Source organism: Onychomys torridus, chromosome 1 (genome assembly GCF_903995425.1).
Source record: "Onychomys torridus chromosome 1, mOncTor1.1, whole genome shotgun sequence".
Classification (NCBI taxonomy): Eukaryota; Metazoa; Chordata; class Mammalia; order Rodentia; family Cricetidae; genus Onychomys; species Onychomys torridus.
In genome coordinates, this window is record NC_050443.1 from 72,142,746 (window position 1) to 72,166,764 (window position 24,019).

A 24,019-nucleotide genomic window follows, 5' to 3' on the forward strand; every position below is an offset into this window, starting at 1 on the left:
ATGTAGTTTTGTTTAAAAGATGCCATGAATCATTAAATTTATTTTATAGTCCAATAATGAATCATAGCCTCCATTTTATAAAACACTGTCTAACTCATACAAAGAAAAATGTTTCTCATAATGGAAAAAATAAGGCTAAGAATGCATCTACTACAGGGTGAACATAAGATATTGGAAAAGAAATGTGTGAGCATAGGCATTCAGAGGAGACAAAATTCTATGGTGGAAACAACTTCCTTTGCAGGAAGATGGTTCTATTGGAGGAAAAGAGACTTTGGTATTTATCTCCTAGACAAGATAAAATCCACAAGGAAAATTAAGAGGGCATCAGGAGAAAAAAGAACCCTTCACTCTTGGGGTTGAGTAGACTTTCTCACCAGCTCAGAGTCAAGGGTGTTGTTACAACTAGCAAAGTTCACTGTACACATTGCTTGCATAGTGACAGGTTTTTCTTTTTCTTTTTTTGAGCTGAGGATCGAACCCAGGGCCTTCTGCTTGCTAGACAAGTGCTCTACCTCTGAGCTAAATCCCCAACCCGACAGTATTTTTATAAAGAAATTTTAAATAAGAACTCTAAGGTTTAAGTGGGGAGGTGGGGACAAGGAAAGGAGGGAGAGGATGGGATTTAGGGAGGCTTAGCCAAAGCTAAGATGCATGGAAAGCAATCCTGACCTTTGCTAAGTTAAAGAAGAAGTTTGAACGGAGGTATCCTGGGAAAGTGGATAATGCTGCTCTTAGAAGACACTTTTATGAAGTGAAAATCCCAGTGTTAGGAGTGGGCTGCCTCCCTATTAGTTGGTCAGGGTGGCCCCTTAAGCTTTCAGAACATTGTAGGCAAATACTATGGCTGTTGCTTGCCCACATAACTAGGTTATAAGATCCTCTAGCTGAAGGAGCCACTGGTTACAGAACACAGAGAAAACAAACTGGAACCAGATGTAACTAGATGCTAGCCTTCATTCATTCTGCCACTGGTGCCATGCAGGCTGCTGGGGGAGGATTGTCATCAGCAGCTTCCTTAGCTGGGGACCCTTTGTGCAGAACTACCAGCTGACCAGGTCCACTAGTGTAGTAGTGGCAAGTCTGCTGTGGGAGAAAGCAGCTTTTCTGATGGGTTTGTTCCAAAGGAGAGACTCCATGTCTGGTACTATAAACCTTGGGAAAAGCCCTTGTCTAGGGAGGTCATGTTCCTTAGTGGGGAAGCTACTGCTGCTGTCTTGCTAAATGGACATGATGTAACTGTCAAATTGCATCCTAAATAATTATGTTTATGCTCATAGGATAGTGCTGCCATCAGCATCCTAAATAATTATGTTTATGCTTATAGAACAGTGCTCCATCAGCTTTGCTTGGAGAAAGCTACTTTTTGCAGTGGAAAGCAGTAACTGCAGAGACTCATAACTCATCAAAGGACTGAGAATAAGTGACTGTTGAGTGCTTAGCCATAAACAAGACATCCCTATTGCCCTCTCCTAGACACAGGGAAAATTGCAGAAAAGGGGGTGGGGGTTGGAGAATGTAAGCCTGAGGAAGGATTGGAGTTGGGCATGGCAATTGGACTTCTGAACTCACAGAAACTATGATTACCCACACAAGATGGGGTCCATGTACTACCTCATGAAGCCCCACCCTCTCTGAGTATTCCTAAGTAGTAATAGCTTCTAGAGGAGGGAGAAACATTTCCTTTAGTGGTGTAGTTGCTGGGAAGGTGCCCATGTTTGTATAAGCAGCCCTAGTGAAAAACAGTAGGTCATTACAAAGAATGGGTAAAGCACTTGTCACACAAACACGAAGACTTTAGTTTGAATTCCCTAAGCTCACACGGGTATTGTAGTGTCTCTGTAGTCCCAGGACTTCTATAGCAGGATAGGAGGCGTAGAAGGAAAACCCTGCAATCTCATGGACCAGCTAGCCAAGTCTACACACTATTGAACAGCAAAGAGATCCTGTCTCAAGATGGAATGTGAGGGCTACCACCCAGAGTTGTCCTTAGACTTCCATACATGAGCCATGGCATGTGCATGCCCTTATCCAGAGATGTGGTGTGACAGTACTAGGAGTACTATTTGGAAATAGGAGGGGGTATGTGGGAGGGAGTATGGGACAGGAGAGGTAGCAGAAGTGACTGTGATACATATGCAACATATACTGTATGAAAATCTTATGTGTGGCTATTGGCAAGACACTTAATGGCAATCTTTGAATCCTCACATCCTTCTCAGGTATGTATCAACTTTTCCTAGGTGCTTTTCTCCTTTAATGTCTGAATATAAACTTCAGATAAAACTTTTCTATGGCAAAATCATAAATCCTAGCCTTCCCTGTGTAGAGGTGAAGGATCTGAAAAGACCCATTCAGGATTCCAAGTGGCACATAGGGCTGTGTCTCCTGCGCCATTCTCCCACTACCTTAATAGTTGACAGATTTTCTTCTGTGATGACGCATTCCTTTTGTTTTTAACAAGGGCTGGTGGGTATAATACACATTTCCACCCTCTAGCTTTCCTCAGGCTTTTGATTTATTCTTTCTTGCTCTCCCCTAGTCTCCATCATGTGCTTATTTACCTGCAGGGCTTGTTGAGGTTTTCTGACTTGCACTTGACAAGAGGAAAGCAGGATGTCATCTGTTTTGAGGATGAGTAAAAGTGGTCATTCCAAAATGATGAGCTCCATCCATGAGGTCTGAGGCATGGGAGGAAAATCTGACTTGCAAATGGTGATGATTCCCTTCCCATTGCGAATTGCCAGTGCTGTAGTTTTCGAGGGAGGGGATGCCTTTACTAAGTATAAGTGGCAGACTAATTAGTCAGGTTTTGTTTTTTCTATCTTGGAGTTTGTAATAGCATAGTTATAAGACATGCTTGCTTTGTTTTATTAGGGTGCTGAGGCTCAAACCCAGGGCTTTGATGCTAGCCTATCCATCCAACCCTCCTTTGACCTCTGTGATGCTCTGTCAGAATAAAACTTGTCTACTTGATTACGCGCTCACCTTTCCTGTGATCTGCCACCAGACACTAAGTGCTGTGACCACGAGACCATGTGCATCCTGTTCACCCTAACATTTCTGCTAATTGCCCCATGTGGTGACTCAACAAATACTTGTCCTGTCAGTGTGTTTAGCCAGTGACGGCCATGTGTTTGTACATCCTATTAACTCTGGGCAGTTGTCATCAAAGATGTTGATGTAGTGCCAAAGCACCTGAAAGTAATCAAAGGAAGCCACAGGGCCCCTTTTGAACTTGCTATTATTGTTCCAAGTTTTGGTTTAGCCGAGGATGTCCTTTCCCCTTCCTTTATCTTTTTTACAGTGCGCCAAACAATGAGTGGTCTGGAGAGTGTATTTTTAAGATGATGATAAGAAGTCCCTGGAGGTCATTGTATAATGAATCAGTATTGAAAATTTGATGTTGGAGTTCCCCAGGAGGAAAAGGACTTAACAATCGCTTTCTTTAGTTGCTTCCTTTGGCGGATACTGTTCATGTGGGGACCTTGTAAAGTTCATCCCCCCCCCCCCCATGTCCTTTAAAAACCATGCATTTTTCAGTGTGACAAATAATGGTTTTTAGTACAACAAGTACTAAAACAAGTACATCAGCTACAAGGAGGACAGCATTGCATGTTTTCTAAGTTAGTGTTCGTCACAAGTGTGATTTGCAGAGGATCTCCCTGGGCAAGGGTGATTCATATTTTAGCATCATGACATAGTATTGGTCTTTCATGTTCTTTCTGTAACTGCAGCAATTTAATTTCTTGGTTGAGGATAAAGGTCAGTGGTAGAGCATCTTCCTGGGAAGCACTGTGCTTGCTCCATAGTCCCCATCTTCATTTTGTTAGTTACCATACTAAAATAAAGTATATCACTGTACTGGTCCCTTCCTGCCCCACACAGTTTCCTTTTTTCACCTGTCTCTGTAGATAATTGAGTCTAGAGTCCGCATTCAAGAGAAAACAGGCAGTATTTGTCTTTCTTTTTGTCTCCATCACCTTCTCTTATTCTCCATTCTCTTTAAATCCTCCCTTCCACCCAAACAATCCCTCTTTCATTATATATAAGAATGAAAACTAGGTTGTGCTTATGACAGAAAACAAGTAACAATTTTCTGAGTCTGATGTATTTCACTTAACCGAGTGGTTCTCAACTTTCCTAATGCTGTGACCCCTTAATACAGCTCCTCATGTTGTGGTGACCCCCCAACCATAAAATTATTTTGATTGCTATTTCATAACTGTAATTTTGCTATTGTTATGAATCAAAGATAAATACCAGATATTTCTGATGGTCTTAGGCAACCCCTGTGAAAGGGTCGGTCGACTCCCATAGGGGTCATGACCCATAGGTTGAGAACTACTGACAACCAAATGATCCCTATCATTCATTTCCCCAAATAATAGCAATTCCATTCTTCATGCATGAATAAAATTTCATGCATATATACACTCCATTTTCATTATTTCTGTCTTGGGCATCTTGGCCCATTCCATACTTTAGCTATTACCACTAGAGCCACAGTTTTTAAAAGAAGAAACATGAATGACCAATAAATACGTGAAAATATGCTCAACTTCCTTAGTCATTATGGAAATGCAGATCAAAATAACATGAAGAATGCATCTCAGAATGGCTATCACCAAGAAAACACAAATACTGGCAAAGGTGTGTCATTTTACATGGTTGATGTTTATGAAAGTACTGTAGCATTATAGGAAAGTGGTTTTATTTAAACTATTTTTATATTTTAATCATTAATTTTGTGAATTTGGTTTGTGTGTGCACATATCTGTATATGTGTGTGTGTGTGTGTGTGTGTGTCTGGGGGTTACAGGAGAACTTTTGGAATCAGTTCTTTCCTTTTACCATGTGGGTTCTGAGGATGGGATCATCTCCAAGGATGTGATCAGCCTTGATAGCAGCTGTCTTTACCTGCTGAACTATCTCACTGGCTTGAAAGGTAGTTTCTTAATTCTTCAGAAATAACAAAGTGAAGAGTGTGGTCCAGGGTGTCCAGTGTTTCATCAGCACAGAAAAGGAACCAAAAAGTCTAAGAACAATTTAGCCCCTTGCTTTTTATCAATAGCCTCAAAGAGTTTTGGGGGAAAAGAATCAAATAGAATATGCTTTGTTTACCTTTATCAAATACTAGGGATGGGGCATGCCAGCCTTATGGCTTTGACTAGGTACTGAGGCACGGCCCTTAGTGTCTAGATGACCACAGTCAGGGCTCTGCACAGTCATCTAGGAATGAGTCATATGATAGCAGCTGCTGTCTAGGAGATGTTCTCTTTGTTGATTGCTACTGAAAAGACACTGTAGATACATGTACCGCATTCTTTTCATCAGAGGGGTCCTTGTGCTCATTCTAGGATATTTTATGAAAATGGAAAATTAATATTTCTATTGTAGCAATTGAAGATAGATTAGGATTTGAAATTTGGCTAATCTATTCCCCCAGTTTTCTATAATCATCTTCCACTGGGAACTTTCTGTAGTGTTCTCTTTATTCATCTCCCTTTATTTAAAAATCTCCCAGGTCATCTACAGTATGGGGGTCTCCGCAAACACCAGGGCCAGCAGAGTGACATTTTCATGAGGCAAGAAAGAAATCTTCAGCATGACTCCGTAGCTGGTGTTGGTTCAGACTTCTAGAGTTTGACACTGGGCAGTTTATTTTAGGCATTTAAGTACAAAATTGTAAGTTTGAAAAAAGTTTCTTGGTATCAATTATCTCAATCCTGTGTGCACAGTAAAGTTTAAGGCATAACTAAATCGAAAGTCTTTTGCAAAATACTTGTGACCTCTATAGACGAATTTCTAAACAGTCTTATTAAATAAGAAACACAGAGCCAAATACAAAGTTAAAGCCCAAGAGATCAGAGCAAGAGCCACCTAGTTTTAGCTTCCCCGAGAGAGACCTTCTAATGTCTGACTTGTGTTTTTATTGCTTTCCTGTTCTCCTTTCTTATTGACTGTAAGCCCAGCCACATGACTTCCTCGTCACTGCCTGTTTATACAGACCTCCTAGTTTCTATGGTTGGTACCATAGAGACGGGATTAAATGGGATTAAAGGTTCACATCACTATGCTTGGCTGTGTCCTTGGCCACACAGAGACTCTGCCTGCCACGTGATCGGATTAAGGGCGTGGGCTACCACCGCCTGACTGCTGTCCCTGACTATGACCTCTGATTTCAAGGCAAACTTTATTAACATACAAATAAAATCACATTTCACCACAATTAAAGTATCACCACAGACCTCTTTCATAAAGATGGGTTTCATAGCTTAAGGGCCTGGGGGGGGGGTGGAATCTAATGTGGTTAAGGTCAAAGTACTACAAAGTGCTACAAAGTACATACATGTGACACCTTCCTTAAGGATGGATGCTATTGACTGAGAAACAGTGTTCACAATGAAGGTCTAGGAAGAAAGAATCTGGGTTAAATTTAATAGCCTGGAGGATTTGGGTGTGGCCTGGCCCTACAGATAACACAAGTTATCAGGGTATTAACTATATCCACTCCCAGCCCTCTGGGTGGAAAACAGGAATATAACCCTTCCATTGAAGAGACAACAACCCTGAATGTTAACATTCTTGGATTCCTTAGTGCTTATTTGTGAGCTCAAGGATGGAATACCCTGTACACCATTCAGTTCTAAGACTCATTCTGTACCATTCTCTGGTTTACATGTAATCTGGCCCTTACATTTTCCCTCCTCCTTTTCAAGTTATTTCCTTGGCTGCCTCCTTTAGACTTCATTTCCAATGCCATCCCCCTGGAAAGACCTTCAGTATTGGCGTTTGGAACAAAGAACTATAAGCTGCGAGGTGAAAACAACCTCTTATTTCTGGAGGTTACAAGTCCAAACTTAAGATGTGAGTAAGATTAGTTCCTTGTTGGAGGTTTCATTTGAAGAGTAGCTGAGGAAATGTCCACCATCCATTCTTGTGGACTCTAGGATATATATTTGTAGTGTGTGCTAATCATGCATAAAGTCTTAAGTTTAACTCCAACACCAAAATAAAGGGTGGAAGCAAGAGCTCAGGGATTAGCAGCGAGGCAGAGGGAAGAATTCCTGGTTGTCAGATTCATCCTCTCTTGTCATCGTTTCTCTGCCATCACATTCCCGTCCAGGAAAGCTGTTGCCCTTATAACTCTTTCAGTTACATTCAGTCTCCAGTGTTTCTTGTCTTCCTGTTGTAGAGACAAAGAAACATGGAGTGTTTAGATAGGTTTTCAATAGCTTTGACACAGTAAAGTGGGAATAAACAGAGAGTCATACCCAACAACACTTTCATTCATAAGACATGGCATTGCTCTCCATTCTTATCCTAGCTCTGGGAATGCCCGAGCTTGCAGTTTAGGACTGACTCGGGATACACAGGCTTCTCCAGAGACAGTTACAGGGCCTGCCTGTATTCTCTGTTTTTTTTCTCAGTTTTGGCTCCTTCTTTGAGGTCTTGTGCCCTTTCTACGTGAAGATGTCCTTCCCTTCAGGAATCAAATGTGCTTGGGAACATTGTCACACCCCGTTTGAGAAAATAACAGAATGCATTGCCACAGTCTCTGAACTCACCCACAACACACACATCGAAGTGGGGAGAGGAGGTCTTCATTTTCTTATCTGGGTTGGGGTTGCACAGAAGAGAGCCCTCCCTCAAGGTGCATTGACTCATTCTTTCTTTTTTGTCATGTTTATACCTGACAGATACCTTTTATATCTTTAATAAAATTTCTGCTAGGTATTATTGTGTATTTGGGTGCCTAAGTAAGACCACCATATGGCGAGTTCCTAAAATGAAAGTGTTGAGAAAGAGTGCGATTCTTTTTTAAATCAGTTGACCTAATTGAGTTAAACATAGCACTGTAGTAGTGATTATCATCAAGGTCAGCAAAAGAACCAACATTCCATGTATTTTTGGACTGGAAATGACTTATGGTTGTGTCTACAGATTTTGGAGGAAGATTCTTGAGTGGCTCCTGGTGAGGGGTGAAGCCTGTTGTCAGCCCTTATTTATAACTAACTGTATGTTATGAAAAAAAAAAACACACACAAAGAGCTTAGGAAGCAGTGTTTGTCAACGCATGGAAAAAGAATTGTGTTATTTAAGAAATTATGTGACCTCTCTGAGGGTCATCATCCTATAATAAGACATTAATGTCCACAATTAACGGAGACAGTCAGGTGATTGATAGCATGAAGCAGGTACTCTGTGTTTTTTCGGTCCTTACTGCCCCCAAATTGTCACCCAACTGTGCTTAATAGATTTGGTATTATTTCTGGATGTATGTTTTATTCTCGAGCAGTTAAAAATGCAGACATATCTTTGCCATGGTAGATTTTATTTAGAGGATGACCTCGTTCCCTCTTGCCCTCCCTGCTCTCAGATCCTTGCCACATCTCCACACAGTGAAGCTGGCAGCATCTTCTGAATTTTTCTTTTTTACTGTATTTTAGAAAGAACTGATGCATGTGATGTGAAACGTGCTTCCTCTTCCAGGTCATGCCTGTGAGGCTTTCACGGCATATAACCTACTTTTGTTATGTCCCTAAGGCAAGTTGTAGAAAAGATTCGAAGTTCCATCTCTGTTGACCCTGGCCAAGGCTTCTGGGCCCTTTGAGCTCAGCTTGCTTAGAGCAGTGCTGGTCAGATTGCTTCTGTGGTCCTTTCATGCTGTGATTTCTCGAGTCCCCACTGTAGGCCCTGGAAAGTGACATGTGGATCTCAGTCTGGACAGCAGAGGGCGCACTGTCCGTGTCGCCCCCGTCCCGTCCCCGCCCCCCTGTGTGTGTGTGTGTGTGTGTGTGTGTGTGTGTGTGTGTGTGTGTGTGTGTGTATGTGTGTGACTACTTGGTACTGAAAACCTAGTTCTGTAACTGCAGTTGATGTTCCTGATGATGGGAAGGAGCCAGGAGGATACTAGGAATTCAGAGGACATTTCATGGTGTATTTCTGGTTTAACACTTATAGAAATCCTAAAAAAAAAAAAAAAAAAAAAAAAAAAGCTGTTGACACTGTAAGAATAGTTCATGCAATTCATTATCTCTTGCCCATCTTCAGTATTCCCCTCTTAGGACCAGGCCCAGCATCCTTAATATCGTCCCTTCAAATCATGGAGCTATTTAGCCTCCATCATCCTGAAGGCTCCGATATAGCTTTTTCTTGTAGTTGTATGTGAATGTTATCATCTTAAGAGACTTGATAGTTATATTTCAGTGGTGGCTCACAATTTCAAAGGTAAAAAAATAAAACCTTAAAAATATATCCAAAGTTTCAAAATGTTTGTCTTTTTTATTTTTGATGTAGTTTTTGAAACTATGTCAAAACATAGTCTTTGAAAGTCTAAGTACCCTAAGTATGTTATTTCTTTCAGCGTAGATGAAACTTCAATTCATGTACATTCACTTTGCTTATTCATGCTAGAGTAATTCCAAGATGATAGTGTTACATTCTATCTCTCAAATCTTTCAGGGTACAGCTGTAAAAAATGAAAAAATTTTCTTATGCATCCAGAATAATGTAGTTACTTCTATCAAGTATTTAGTATCATTTAATTCCTTGTCTGTATTAAGATCAACACAATCACTCCAGTTTATCACTTGCATCTTATTTATTCAAAGTAGGATCCAATCCTGGATGGCATGTTCTCTGGTAATTATGTTCCTTCAAACTCACTTAATCTAAAGCAATCCTGTGGCCATCCATTGCCCTGTAAAATATACACCCTCAGATTTGCCCAGCCGCCTTTCAGAGAATTCCGTTTACTCTGCCACCCTCTGTAGACCCTCCTTTGGAGTAAATCTAAAGTCAGGATTAAGATAAGAATGGAAAATTTTTGCAAGAATGACTCACAAGTGATATGTGCTTTATGCTGTATGCATGAGGAGGCATATATGCCTTGCCTGCCTGACCATCCATGATGTCAATATTAATCATTAGATTAAGGTGAGGATCGTCCCAGTGACAGGAGTGTTGTTTGCAATATCATTGTTACATCATATGAAAATTAGTTTTCTGTTGTCTTTTTAAATGCCATTAATAACTCTTGCCTGAATCAGTAACTTTGCAGGACTGTCATGTCTCTACGTCATCTTTCTGCATTAACTGACTTTTAGTTAACAAAAAAATGCCTTCTAGCTGGATCTCAAGCAGGCTCCTTCACTGAGGCTCCTTCCTCTGATGACTCCAGCTTGTGTCAAGTTGACACACAGAACCACCCAGTACATATACTAGTGATTTTCATGAATTGAATGCTTCAATCAATTACAATCTTTATTTTTTTTTGTGGACAATCTGTTTTATGCTAAGCTTATTAAAATGTGAGCCAATAATAAATAGTTCTTTGTCTTTGGCTCCTTCATCTATTAATGCAACTCTGTTGTTTTTAAGCATGCCTTTGCTCTTTGGTGCAGTAGGATGCATAGGCCTATCTTGTAATTTCTTTGTCCCAAATGTCAATCAGTCACTTTGGTAACAAGCCTTAGTTCCTTTATTGGATTTTTTTTCTTGTAAGTTGTATTAGACATCAAAATCTCAACATTTAGAATGTCTATTAGTATTGGAATCACACAGTTCATAGATCTTTTCAGTGGTCTAATTAGTTTTTGACTTTTATATTAAAAGTTTGAATAATGACAATTTAGATAGTAAGGCATTTTGAAAACTAATGGAATGGATTGACTATTTGAAAAGTACTAAGACATTTGATTATGTCCCCACCACCCTAAAAAGGTAAGTATGGTAGGTGATACTTATGTTCAATTTATCCACTCTACAATATATACATATTTCAGAATATCATGTTGTAACACTATAAGTATATACAGTTTTTATTTCTCCATTAAAATTAATCAGATAAAATAAATCAAATTAAAAATTTAAATTTTGACTTCATTATGTTTTTAACTACTTGATTTTGTAATATCTTTTCTTTTAACTGAAAAATTTGACCACCATAACAAATACTGTTTTATCCTAGTATATAAGCAAAGTAATTTCAAATGACATTAGTACTGATAAGACCAAATGAACTTTAAAATTTCTTTTGATCATTTTTGTAATATAGGTTGATATCAATGGAAGAATGAGTCACCTTAATGTTAATTTCAATTACTTTTTCTTAAAATAGGTCTTGTTTGTTTTGTCTTTATTATAGGTTGACCACTTTGGATTTTCTGACACAAGAACTTTTAAACAGCGGTACCTCAAAGCTGATAAACACTGGCAAAGAGATGGTGGATCAATACTTTTCTACACTGGTAATGAAGGGGACATTGTCTGGCTTTGCAATAATACGGTATGTCCACATGAGTGAGATTCTTCTACTGAAATAGTATCTTTTATAGTGATAAATGGGAGAAAATGCAGCAGTATAGGTGACCAAGAATGACCGTTTTTAACTGTATTGTTCTTTAAAAGTAAGATGAGTGAGCAAGATGGCCCAGCTGGCAAAGGCTCATGACCTGACTTCATCCCTGAGACCTGCACGGTGGAAGGAGAAAACAGCTCCTTGTAGGTTCTTCTTTGATGTCCTCAGGTGTGATATGGCATGTGCCCCTCCCCCCAATAAGTAAATAAGTGTAATAAAAGTGAAATAAAATGAACTCAATAGTGATAGAAAGATGACAAGATTTACAAGTGAATGAAAAATGTCAGTGACACAGGGCCATTGGCTAGGGATTTGGAGCCAGCCTGTTCTGCCACACAATTCTAGGCCAGACTGAGCTATATGACGCCCTGTCTCCACACAGACAGACAGACAAATAGACAAAACCATCTTTTTTTTTTTTTTTGAAAATCTAATTATAAGGCCAGCAGGCATGGGAACATTATTGTATATAGTTGGTTTGACTATGGCCTATAGAAGGTAAATGTAAGGGTAGGAATTTTTGTATGTTTATTTACTATTGTATTTTTAAAGTGAAGAACTGTATTACATATATATGTATATATAGTAGATGTTCAATACATATTTATCTATCAGTAAGTAAGACTGAAACAAAACCAATGCAAATAAGAAAAAATTTACAAAAGTTTGACTGTCAAGTTGGAAGGTAGTGGTAAAGGAGCTGGATTTCATTTAGTTTCTTGTTCTACTGGTTTTTAATTTGTAAGAATGAAAATAGTATAGTCTATGAGCTTGCCTCACTGACTATATTTTCTATCGCTTTTTAACAATATCTCTACTAACAAAACTTGACTTGGAAGGACCATAGAACTAAGAAAGTCTCCTTTCCGTTATGCCAGTGCTGTGACTAGACAATGTCAAATTTCTACCAAGAAGCTAGTCTGTGAACTCCTGTCAAGTAGAGAATAGTGCTGACGCTGATGTCAGAGTCTGGCATGGCACCTCTCTCAGGGCATCTTGGTAAATGTTTACTGAACTGAGTTGACAGCAAGGCATGAACCTAATTATGCTGTTACTGCACTAGTTATCTGTGATTCTTTCTTTAGGCTGTCAGGAATTGAATCCCCTGGCCATGGGGGTTCACAACTCTACATAACACTCAGGAGGGTTGGGTAGAAGACTGTTAATTTGAGTCTGTCCTCAGCTGGCTTCTATAGTGACACACAGACTAGAAAGCCAAACAATCAGGAGAAAAAAAAATAATTTATATGTACTGAAAATAAAATAGCTCCTGAGAAATGATGTCCTGGGAACCAGGTGTCCAGATTCCTGGGGCTATTTTGTGTAAATGGTACTGCCTTGTCCCACTCCCTTTTGTTTTGGTTTTCCTTTGTTTGAGGCAGGGTCTCTCTAAGTACCCTAGGCTGTCGTAGAACATGCTGTATAGACCATGCTGACCTTGAACCCAGAGATCTACCTGCCTCTACTTCTGCCTTCTGAGTGTTAGGATTAAAGGTTTGTACCACACACACTCCTCATTTCTTTAACTCTTCTTCCATGCCAAACCCACAGGCAACTTTTCCTGGCTAGGAGATGTTAAGTCTTCAGACCCCAGTGCTCCTGAGGCTTCACAGCCCTGCTGAATGCTTGCTGGGTATCCTTGTCCTCAGGTGGAAAGGAAGGGACATGTAGGAGAGGAACAGTCCTAGATAAGAATCAGAAGCAGATCCTAGAAGGGCAGATCCAAGTCCTCCCCAGTCCTTGGCATCTTCCTACAAACTCTTGTATTTCAGTTTCACATTCGCTTCTGCACTTGACTTTTTTGAGAAACAGTGAAGACTAAGCAGGATTGGTGAGGTTTCAGTTCTGACCACCAGTTTGCTCTTGACTTGAGCAAGCTTTGAACTCCAGCATCCGCTCTCTCCTTTGTTCAGTAGTTATAGTAAGAATACCTAACTCCTAGAGTTGTGAAGACCAAATAATAAAAAAGATTAAGGACCTTACTGGTACAGATTATTGATACATGACATAGATAGGCCTCTCTTGAAAGATAAAATTACCCTTGAAATGGATGTAAGCAAATAATCACTAATTGCATCATTAGTTAAGCGGCTTCTTGTTAGAGCCTGAGGTCAGCTCCACAGAGGTCTGATCCTACTCTTAAGACACTCATAGTCTGCTGCTGTAAGACATACATGTGAGTTCCTGTTGCAGCAGGTAGAAGAGTTCTTTGCAGTACTCCAGTGTTGAGCGGAGATGGACAGCTCTGCTGGGCTGGGGATGCAGAGGAGATGTGCTGAGCTGGATGTGGCTGGACCTGGGATATGTGGCTGGAATGAGCAGCTCTGTGAAAGAGATGTGGGGTCTTGAAAACCCCAGATATCAGGCTGACATTTCCATTATCCCCACAGGTAGCTCTTTTAATTCCTTAGAGATTGCTCTAAACAACCAAAGCCATTTTGAGGTTCCTATGCCTTGTTAGGGAATAGTAACATGTTAAACACCAACAGCATTCATCAGGAATGCCATGGCTTTAATTCACGCTAAACTAATGTTGGTTATTTTTGCTCTTTTGCTTTTTTGAGGGGCCTGCCACCCAGCTCCCAAATAAATCATACAATCCATAATTGTCATGTAATTGGGCAGGGCAGTAATATGGCAGGGCAGAGAAAGGTATATAAGATGTGAGGAACTCACTCTATTGAGGCTGAGGATTTTGTAGAGGTAAAAAGCTAGTGGCTGGCTGTTCTGCCTCTCTGATTTTTCAGCTTTCACCCTGATATCTGGCTCTGGGTTTTTTATTAAAAGACCATCTAAGATTCGAACAACAGCTCAGCCCAGTGCTTGGTTGTGGATCACTGCATCTGTTTCCATCAGTTACTGGATGTAGGTTCTATAATGATAATTATGGTAGTCACTAATCTAATTATAGGGAAGGTAAGTTCAGACACCATCTCCATTATTGCTAGGAGTCTAAGCAGGTGTCATCCTTGTGGATTCCTGGGGATTTCACTAGCACCAGGTTTCTCCCTAACCCCTTAATGGTTCCCTTTACCAAGATATCTCTTTCACTGCTCTCTCTCTGGCCCTCCCTCCACTTGGCCATCTCAGCCTCTTCTGTTCCCATCCCCATCCCTTCCCTTCTACCCACCCCTCCCAGTTTACCCAGGAAACCTTAACTATTTTCCCTTCCTGGGGCCCTCTATGTATGTCCCTCTTAGGGTCCTCCTTTTTACCTAGCTTCTTTGGGGTTGTGGATTGTAGCCTGGTTGTCCTTTGCTTTGCATCTGATATCCATTTAAGAGTGAGTACATACCATGTTTGTCTTTCTGGGTCTGGATTACCTCATTCAGGATGATTCTTTCTAGCTCTATCCATTCAGAGGCTTATTCTTTTTTTTTTTTTTTAAGCTGAGGATCGAACCCAGGGCCTTGTGCTTGCTAGGCATGCACTCTACCACTGAGCTAAATCCCCAACCCGCTTATTCTTAATTATAAATGCCCAGCCTTAGCTTGGCTTGTTTCTAGTGAGCTTTTCTTATCTTAAATTATCCCATTTATCATTGGCTCTGGGTTTTTTCCTTTTCTTATTTCTGTAATCTTACTTTCACTCTTATTCTGTGGCTGTCTGGGTGGCTGGCCCCTTCTTTTTTTGCTCCTTTTTTGGCTACTTCTTCCTCCCAGATTTCTCCTTCTATTTACTCTCTCTGCCTTCCAGCCCCGCCTATCCTTTCTCCTGCCTTGGTATTGGCCACTCAGCTCTTTATTAGATCATCAGGTGTTTCAGATAGGCACAGTAACACAGCGTCACAGAGTTGAACAAATGCAACATAAACAAAAATAACACACTTTAAAATAATATTCTATAACACTAAACTGTCTAATCAGTTGATGCTGTCTGCCTAAGAGATGCTTCCTTAGGAAGGATTCAGAGGGCACCATCCAGTCAAAGAGAAAGAGGCAGATGATTAGTGAGAAGCCTTCGGTGTGGAGGGAGTAAGGGAGTCTAGTGGCCCTTGGTGACTGCCCTGCATTACAGCCTGTATTCAGTCTTGGCTCTGCCACCTGTGTGAACACTGAGTCTTGGGTCTCAGTGTCCTTGTCTGTAAAACCATAGTGCCCGATTCTTGTTTATTGTGCTAATTAGGTGAATTACTACATGTAGTGGTTAGAACAGTATCTGACATGTTGTAAGCAGGAATTAATAACAACTACTGTTAGCTAATTTCCTAATATATAAGATTAAAATCCCAAGGGAGTTTAATATGCTTATTTGTCTGTTAATTACTTTATGTTGTCTGTGTATGTCTTTGTGGGGGGGCAGCTTACATATCTCACCTCCTTCCTAGAATAGTAAGCACAGTGGCATTTGAAGACTGACATATAGTGTTGACTCAGGGTCAGAGGTTCAGGAGAAGAAAACATGAAATGCTTAGTATATGAATAATTTGATCTTTCTCTCTAGTACAGTGTGATACAGCTATTTTGGATCTTTCTGTGGAACACACATAAATTATCATTTTTTTCAGAGCTCTTCCTGGCCTGGTTTAACATCTATTTCATATGGTTTGCAAAGGTTCAGGGTGATGTTTCATGGCCTCATTTTACTTGTGAATTTGTGAACTCTTCGCAGGGGTTCATGTGGGATGTGGCCGAGGAGATGAAAGCTATGCTGGTATTTGCTGAACACCGGTACTATGGGGAGTCCCTTCCCTTTGGTGAGGACTCATTCAAGGTAAGTAGGTCAAAGAGTTCGGGCACTCCTCTGGGTAGTTATTTGTTTAAGTTTGGAACATTTACAGTCACACAGTGTGAGATCACTTTAACTCGAATTGCCTGAAAACTCAATAATTTGTACTTTATCTTTCCTTTATATATATATATATATATATATATATATATATATATATATATATATAAAATTTGGACGAAATGAAAATTTTTCTTTCTTTTTTCCTTTTTTGTGCTAGGGATGAAACCCAAGGCAGAGTGCAGAGCAGACATTCCCACCAAGCTCTGTTCTTAGTCCTACCCTAAGGCCTTTAAAGTCATGTCTTTTTTTGTTTGTTTGTTTTTTGGTTTTTTGAGACAGGTTTTCTCTGTGTAGCTTTGCGCCTTTTTCCTGGATCTCGCTCTGTAGACCAGGCTGGCCTCGAACTCACAGCGATCCACCTGGCCCTGCCTCCCGAGTGCTGGGGCCACCGCCCAGAAAGTCATGTCTTTTTAATTGCTGTCACTTTATTTTTTTAAGCTTAGAATTATTCTATGCATATAACTGTTTTGCCCGCCTATGTCTGTGCACCCTGTGGGAGCCTGGTGCCAGGGAAGTTCAGAAGAGGGCACTGCATCCCCTGGAACTGCAGTTACACACGGTTGTGAGCCGCAGTGTGGGTGCTGGGAACCTAACCCAGATCCTCTGCAAGAGCAGTAAGTGTTCTTAACTGCTGAGGTGTCTCTCCAGCCCCGTCAGCTGTTTTTTTCTTTATTTTGTCTTGCTTGTGGTTCTGGGGACCTGAGCAGGCCAAACATGTTCAATGTAAGGGCTCTACCCCCGTCAAGGTACACGTATAGCTCCTGTTAGCTTATGTTCGGTCATCCAGGCTGGCCTCAGCCAGGTCCGACGTACTCTGTTGCTGCACACACTGCAGGGAATTTTCTTTACCTCAGTAATTCTGTTCTATAAATTAGGTTCTAAGTTACTGTTCCTGCCTTAGGAATAAATGAGTATGCAAACATATGAAAAGGATTTTTCAGGAACATGTAATCAGTAGATAAGAGTAAATGAGCTCTGTAAGGTCATGTTACCCTTGGTGTTCCCATTAGCGTCTCCCTTTTTATAAGAACTCCCAACCTTGGCCTTTGTCTGGCTGTATACTCAGTGAACCAGGATACTTTTTCCTCCTCTGGATGACTTTATTTTACCCATGTCCTTCTAGTTATGGTAATTTCCCACAAATCCTGTTACTAATGTTTTTCTTAGGAAGCTCAGTTTTTTAAAGTCAGCATTATATTAACCAAGGACCTTATGTACTGATTATGTTTTCCAAATCACATTAAAATATGACAATAAATGTTACATTAAGATGCCTGTGCAGTACCTAATGTCTTGGATCTCATTCAATAGAGTGACACCATCCTTTTGTGAATTGCCATCTAAAATAATTTGGGAATAGCCATATTTTAGGCTGTTTTGAAAGGAGCTTTTAAAATTTTATATTCAGTTAGCTGAGTGTTTTATATTATGATGAGTAAAAAATAAGTTTAAAACGTACATGTGCTGTAAGTCATTGGCAGAGTGGTTTGTTGTAATAGTTGGGCTGGATGACAAATTTTGCTCTTTAGTTTAGTATCTTACAAATTCATGTGACCAGTGGAGTGAAGAGGCCCCCAAACCACTGGGAAACAGTTGAGTTGTTGTACCTTGCGTCTTAACCTTCTGTAGCTTGCTACAATCAATACTCTACCAGCAAAGTGGACCCACACCTGTTTTTGATATACTTTTTTCTTTTTCTGTGCTCACAAAAGTTGTCAAAAGCATAGGGATGTTGAGAATTGAAAACAGCTGTACTCAACTATATATCATGCCATATAAAATGGAAGTAAAGAATAGCAGTGAGAGAAGAGAGGAGAGAATCCGCATACATTTTGGATGAGGGTCAAGGTTAGTGGAGTAGGTGAAGCCTACAGGAGAAAAGGAATGCTGGGGACCTTGTGACCCAGTAATATGTCAACCAAGGGTCAGGGTGGTGAGACCTAGAAGGAAGGTCAAGTAGGTGAGTCTGGACAAAGGTATATAGCCGTGTCAGTTGTCTAGTGCCATGTGTATGAAGCCGTCCTGACTTAAAAGAGAAGTAAACTTAATTGTTTGTGCTTGGTTGTTTAGAGATATGGTCTAGCTATGTAGTGCAGGCTGGTCTTGAACTCATACTCCTCTTGCTCTATCTCCTGTTCCAGTGCTGGCATTACAAGCATGAGCAAACACACTAGAATGGCGGAAAGCGTTCATTACTTCATAGTTCCTGTGAGTGAGGAATTAGGAAAAGCTTAGTTGGTTCTGCTTCAGAGTCTCTCTAGGCTAAAATGTCCGAAAAAGTGGTAGCCATCGGAAGGCTTGTATCCATTCGTAGCAGGTCATCAGAGGAATGATCAGTTGCTATGGACACTGGCAAGAGGCCGGTGAGCCTCACCTCCTCTGGTGTTCAATGTGCCTGTGTGATGAGCACTGTGATGTAGCAGTTAACTTTTCTCAACACTGCAAACCAAGGTGGAAGCTGAAGTGAACAGGTCATTAGAAGGTAGTCATGTATCATAGCGTCTACCACATTTTATTCACTAGAACTGTGTCACTAAGTGTAGCCCAAGTCCAAAGGAGTGAACTAGGTTATATATAAAGGAGTGTGAAAAGTTTATAGATGCATTTAAACAATACCCTTTAGCCTCAGAGTTGAACACTTCATCTTGCAGAGGAAAATGGACCTGCACATAGAGCTAAATCGTCATGGAACTTGCTGAGGGGATTTCCTTTTACTCGATGATCATTGCTTTCCATTGATACATTGTTTCTCTTCTGGTTTTATAGCTGTCTTTCTAGTAAGGAGGAGAGAATTTATTTTGGTTCGGGATCCATTTGTCAGTTGTTTACAGGAGTTAGTTTGTATTGGAATACATCTTAGACAGTTTAAATATGTCAATAAAATTATAACAGCTGCATATTAAGCTTAGTTTCATATTCTATCACATTTACTGCTGAATGTTACTTGTGGTTTGTGTCTCTTGTTTCTACAACCTCCACAAGGCCTTGAGCAAATAGCATCTAGTGCACATGACATTGGGAAGGAGAACACAGACAGGACATGTGCTGACAGGCTTGGGCAGAGAACATTGTTGTCCTGTTGGAAGAACATTCTTGCAAGTTGTGTTATTGTGTGTGAAATGGTGACATTTCCAGGGTAGGGTCAAGCCAGGGCTGCACCATCAGGAAGGTGGCAAGTTAGAACTTAAACTTCTTCAAGGAAACACATACGGTGGGTTCACTTCTCCATGGCCAGTGGTCCTGCTGAGGGAGCTATGGGGCCCACTGAGGAGAAACCCTGGGGTGAAGGGTGGAGAAGGGTGTGGGGGGACATGTCTGTCAGTGTCCGGAGTATTCTTCACTGTCTGGATCCCTGGTGGCTTCCATAGCAGAGGAGCTCGGACCTGGGGCACGGACTCTCCTCAGTTGTACTGCCAGCTCACACCTCCTCTCTGCTGCCTTTGTCTGCCGGGTAGACTGAGCTCTCAGGTCCTTTCAGGCACTTCCTCCTTTCTCCCGGGCTGCTGACAGATCTTTAGGTTTGGCAATTGTTTTGGTTCCGTTTTGCAGCTGGATTTTTGTATGAAAGTGGTGAAGAAGAACAGGCTGTGTTCAGGTAGAACTGGTGAACTCCAGGCAAGAAGGAAAATTAAATTTTTAGGGTTGAAGATTTGGCAGCAATTTTTAAAAGTTTCAGACACACAATAGTGACAACTCTTACTGTAATTTAATTTTCCTCAGAAATGAAAATATCCTTCAAACTTCATAAGATCCACCCATAAGACATAAGCTAAGGGCTCAGAAAGCCTCTCTTTACCTAGCTTGTGGTTGTGAGCTCCGAAGCCTTTCTTTACAGACTCTGTGGTTGCCTATGTCCTTGCTCTAAACCATCACTGTTCTGGAGGATGCCGAGCTGCTGGGAGCAAGGGGACCACCATCCACTTAGGGAAATGGAGGCAGTTTGGGCCTGACAAATGCCACTACATGGTCCTTGGAAATACCTGCCGAGGATCTCATCCCTAGGATGGTTCCTTTTAGAAACCTTCCTCAGATGTATTATCTTGATTACAAATAAGGAGCTTTGACAATTAAAAATAACTGTATCATATATATAGTTTACATTTTTCCACAAAAATCAGAGCTGTGATAGGAGAATCAAACTGGCTAAATGTTTAAGTAGGCCATCGTGAGATCTCTGTGCTAGGTCTTGCTTCCTGTATTGCATTTGAAAAAAAACTTTAAAAGCAATGAAATTACATTTCATTTGAAGATATATTATGTTCTTCTTCAAACTTAGTTACTTCTCATGGGTTGCTTTGATGTGGATGATGTGGAATTTTACCTCGATTGTCTAGAAATCTATTTCAAGTAATGAAAACTGTTCTGAATCTGTGCAGTGCCTCGGCTGCCATTATGTGCACATTTATACCTGTTCTCTTTGTTTTTGTTTTTAAAATAAATAAATGTCCACATATACAGGATTCCCAACACTTGAATTTTCTGACATCAGAACAAGCTCTGGCTGATTTTGCAGAGTTAATCAGATACTTGAAAGGAACAATCCCCGGAGCTGAAGGTCAACCTGTCATTGCCATCGGGGGCTCTTATGGTGGCATGCTTGCAGCCTGGTTCAGGATGAAATATCCTCACATAGTAGTTGGGTAAGTGTATTTATGCTTGACACAGCTAACAATTTTGGGTAAAGCATGCTCCATGCTGAATTATATGGACATTTTTGGTTTCTCTCTCACTAACAGCGGTATTATGAGATTGGTTCCTAGCACACATGTCAGGTGCCTGTAATTCCAGTTCCAGGTGGTCTGACCTTTTCTCTAACCTCCACAGGGACTTGTACACATGTGACATACATTCATACACACACACACACACACACACACACACACACACACACACACATACACACACACACACACCACTGCTGTGGGATGGTCTGTATGTCAAATGTGTTGCTCTGATTGGTTAAAATAAATAAAGTACTGATTGGCCAGTAGCCAGGCAGGAAGGATCAGGTAGGCGGGACAAGGAAGAGGAGAAGGCTGGAAACAGGAAGGCTGAGGGGAGAGACTGCCAGCTGCGGCCATGACAAGATGTAAGGTACTGGTAAGCCACGAGCCACGTGGCAAAGTATAGATTAATAGAAATGGGCTAAATATAAGAGTAAGAGCTAGACAATGGTAGGCCTGAGCTAATGGCCAAGTAGTTTAAATAATATAAATGTCCGTATGATTATTTTATACGTGGGTTATGGGACCGTGGGGGCTTGGTGGCACTTGGAGAGAAGCTCTCCAATATACACCACATTCATGTGCACACACACATTTAAAAACACAAAACAAGCAAACAAAAAATGAGTGGATGATTGTATTTCTCTCTTTCTCCTCTCACTTCCTTTATCATTCAGAGCTCTTGCAGCTTCTGCCCCTATTTGGCAGTTTGAGGATTTGACTCCCTGTGGTATGTTTATGAAGATCGTAACTGAAGATTTTAGGAAGAGTGGACCACATTGTTCTGAGAGCATCCACAGATCCTGGAATGCCATTAATCGACTCTCAAGAACAGGTAAGCTTTCACGAAGAGAATGAATTGCAGTTTGTTTTTCTTTAACCTTTATCTTACTAAAAATCCATATTGGCACCCGGTAGTGGTGGCATAAGCCTTTAATCTCAGCACTTGGGAGGCAGAGGCAGGCAGATCTCTGTGAGTTCGAGGCCAGCATGGTCTACAGAGCTAGTTTCAGGACATCCAGGGCTACATAGAGAGACCCTGTCTCAGACCCCTGCCCACTGGAAAAAAAAATTAACACTGCCACTTTTAAAAGAAACTTTGTAAATAATCTTATGTCTTTGTTGTGCGTTCTGTTGTGTGTGTATGAATGTTTGTGTATTGCTTTGTATGTGCCTGTATAGTATGTCATCACTGTTGCATATGTGCAGTGGGTGTGCATATGTGCGTGTGGAGGTGAGAGGTTGCCTTTGGTGCCTTTCTTCAAGGCCCCCTCCCCTTTCTTTTTGAGACATAGTCTCTCACTGAGCCTGAAGCTTGTCAATGGAACAGGCTGGCTGGCCAATGAGCTTCAGGGATCTGCTTGTCCTTTCCCCTCCCGATCTGAACTGGGGTTCCAGGCACACACCACCACTTCTGGGTTTTTATATGGCTTATAGGAATTCATACTCAGGCCTTTAGGTTAGCATAGCTGGCACTTTACCTACTGAGGGATCTCTCTAGCCTAATACTACCACATATTAACACACACACACACACACACACACACACACACACACACACACATTATACATATAGAGAATCATACCAATCAAAATATATGAATGAATAAAAATTTAAAAGTAAGTGCTTGGTGTCAGTAGTATCCACATCCAGAAAAGACAAAGCCAGCACCTCATAAAGCCCTGCTGCTCTCCTCAGCACTTCCTCCTGCCTACACAGCAAATCTCACTTTGAACCGAAGGCCGATTTTCTGATTCTTGCATCTTAGTAATGAGAGTTGCATAGTATGTGGGATTTTGTTTGTTTTTTGTTTGCTGTCTTGTGCTCAATAGTTTAATTCAATGGTTCTCAATCTGTGGGTTGTGACCCTTTTGGTGATCACATATCAGATGTCCTGCATATCAGTTATTTACATTATGACTCATACTGGTAGCAAAATTACAGTTATGAAGTAGCAACAAAATAATTTAATGGTTGAGGGTCACTGCAACCTGAGGAACTGTAATAAAAGGTCATAGCATCAGGAAGGTTGAAACTGTGGTTCTAATTATTAAGTGCATCTATTTGTTTAATTTAATTATAGTCTAATGCATTCTTTTTAGTATTCTTATTTATTTCAATAGTATCTTAATCTGGGGAATAATATTAATTTTGGTAAATTCTATGGGTTTATCTAGATGCCCTAAAATATTTTGTTGAGTGTTGGAAATTCTTGGAAAAGTCATATAGAAACTTGTGTTTTCTGTAAAAATAAGTAAAGGATAAATGATTGGCTGATCTGTAGTGTCCTTCTGTCTTCAGAGAGTGGTCTCCAATGGCTCAAAGAAGCCCTTCACCTATGCAGTCCCTTGACTTCTGGGGATATCCCAAATTTAAAAGAGTGGATGGCTGAGACCTGGGTGAACCTGGCCATGGTGGACTACCCTTATGAAGCCAACTTTTTACAGCCCTTGCCTGCTTGGCCTATCAAGGTATCAGAAAAGAGTCTTCTATTTTTTTTTTTTTTAATAAATATTTTTCTTTTTTTTTGATATGCATTCTCTGACTTTTAACATCAGGAAAAAAATCTCAATTATGTAGGGACTTTGTAAAATTAATGATTGTGGGCTGGAATCCTGGGTTCTACAGGTCTCTGATTATGTGACCTTAGGCATGTTAGCTATGTCTTCTAACCTCAGTTTTCTCATTTGAGAAGTGGAGATAAATCTCATCAGTTACAGCATTATAGGAATAAGAAGTAAGACCACTAGTTGGTACTAGTGGAGTAACTACTATGTGCCAAGTTCAGGGCTGTACTTTGTGTATGTAATATATCCCATCTTTGTGATATATGTATCATGCCTAGATCCATGTAATACATTAACTTAGCTGAATAAGTGTAGCATGAATCTTAATGGGTCTTATTAATAAAATCAAACCTGAGGCCAGGTATTGGGGTGAATGCTGGAAGATCAGAGAAGCAAAACAAGCCACAGCTTCCTCACCTCGCCAATTCCTCAGCTGACCCTGTTTCCTCAGACTGGAAGCCTCTGAGTCCTCTAGGTCTCAGCTGAACTGCTTCTCGGAAGCCTGAAAGCTTAACCAGCCTAGTTCCTGGTTCTTACGCCTTATATACCTTTCTGCTTTCTGCCATCACTT

At 40.7% G+C, this 24,019-nt stretch overlaps 1 protein-coding gene across 1 annotated transcript in view; it reads left to right on the forward strand.

Annotated features, from left to right (window-relative positions):
* Nucleotides 1-24,019, forward strand: part of LOC118574393 (lysosomal Pro-X carboxypeptidase-like) — a 52,232-nt gene that overhangs the window by 14,281 nt on the left and 13,932 nt on the right. Inside the window, exons 2-6 of the mRNA XM_036175285.1 lie at nucleotides 11,153-11,293; nucleotides 15,977-16,078; nucleotides 20,615-20,796; nucleotides 21,558-21,715; nucleotides 23,183-23,352. Of these exons, the coding sequence (XP_036031178.1) occupies nucleotides 11,153-11,293; nucleotides 15,977-16,078; nucleotides 20,615-20,796; nucleotides 21,558-21,715; nucleotides 23,183-23,352 (753 nt within the window). The remainder of the gene's footprint in view (nucleotides 1-11,152; nucleotides 11,294-15,976; nucleotides 16,079-20,614; nucleotides 20,797-21,557; nucleotides 21,716-23,182; nucleotides 23,353-24,019) is intronic.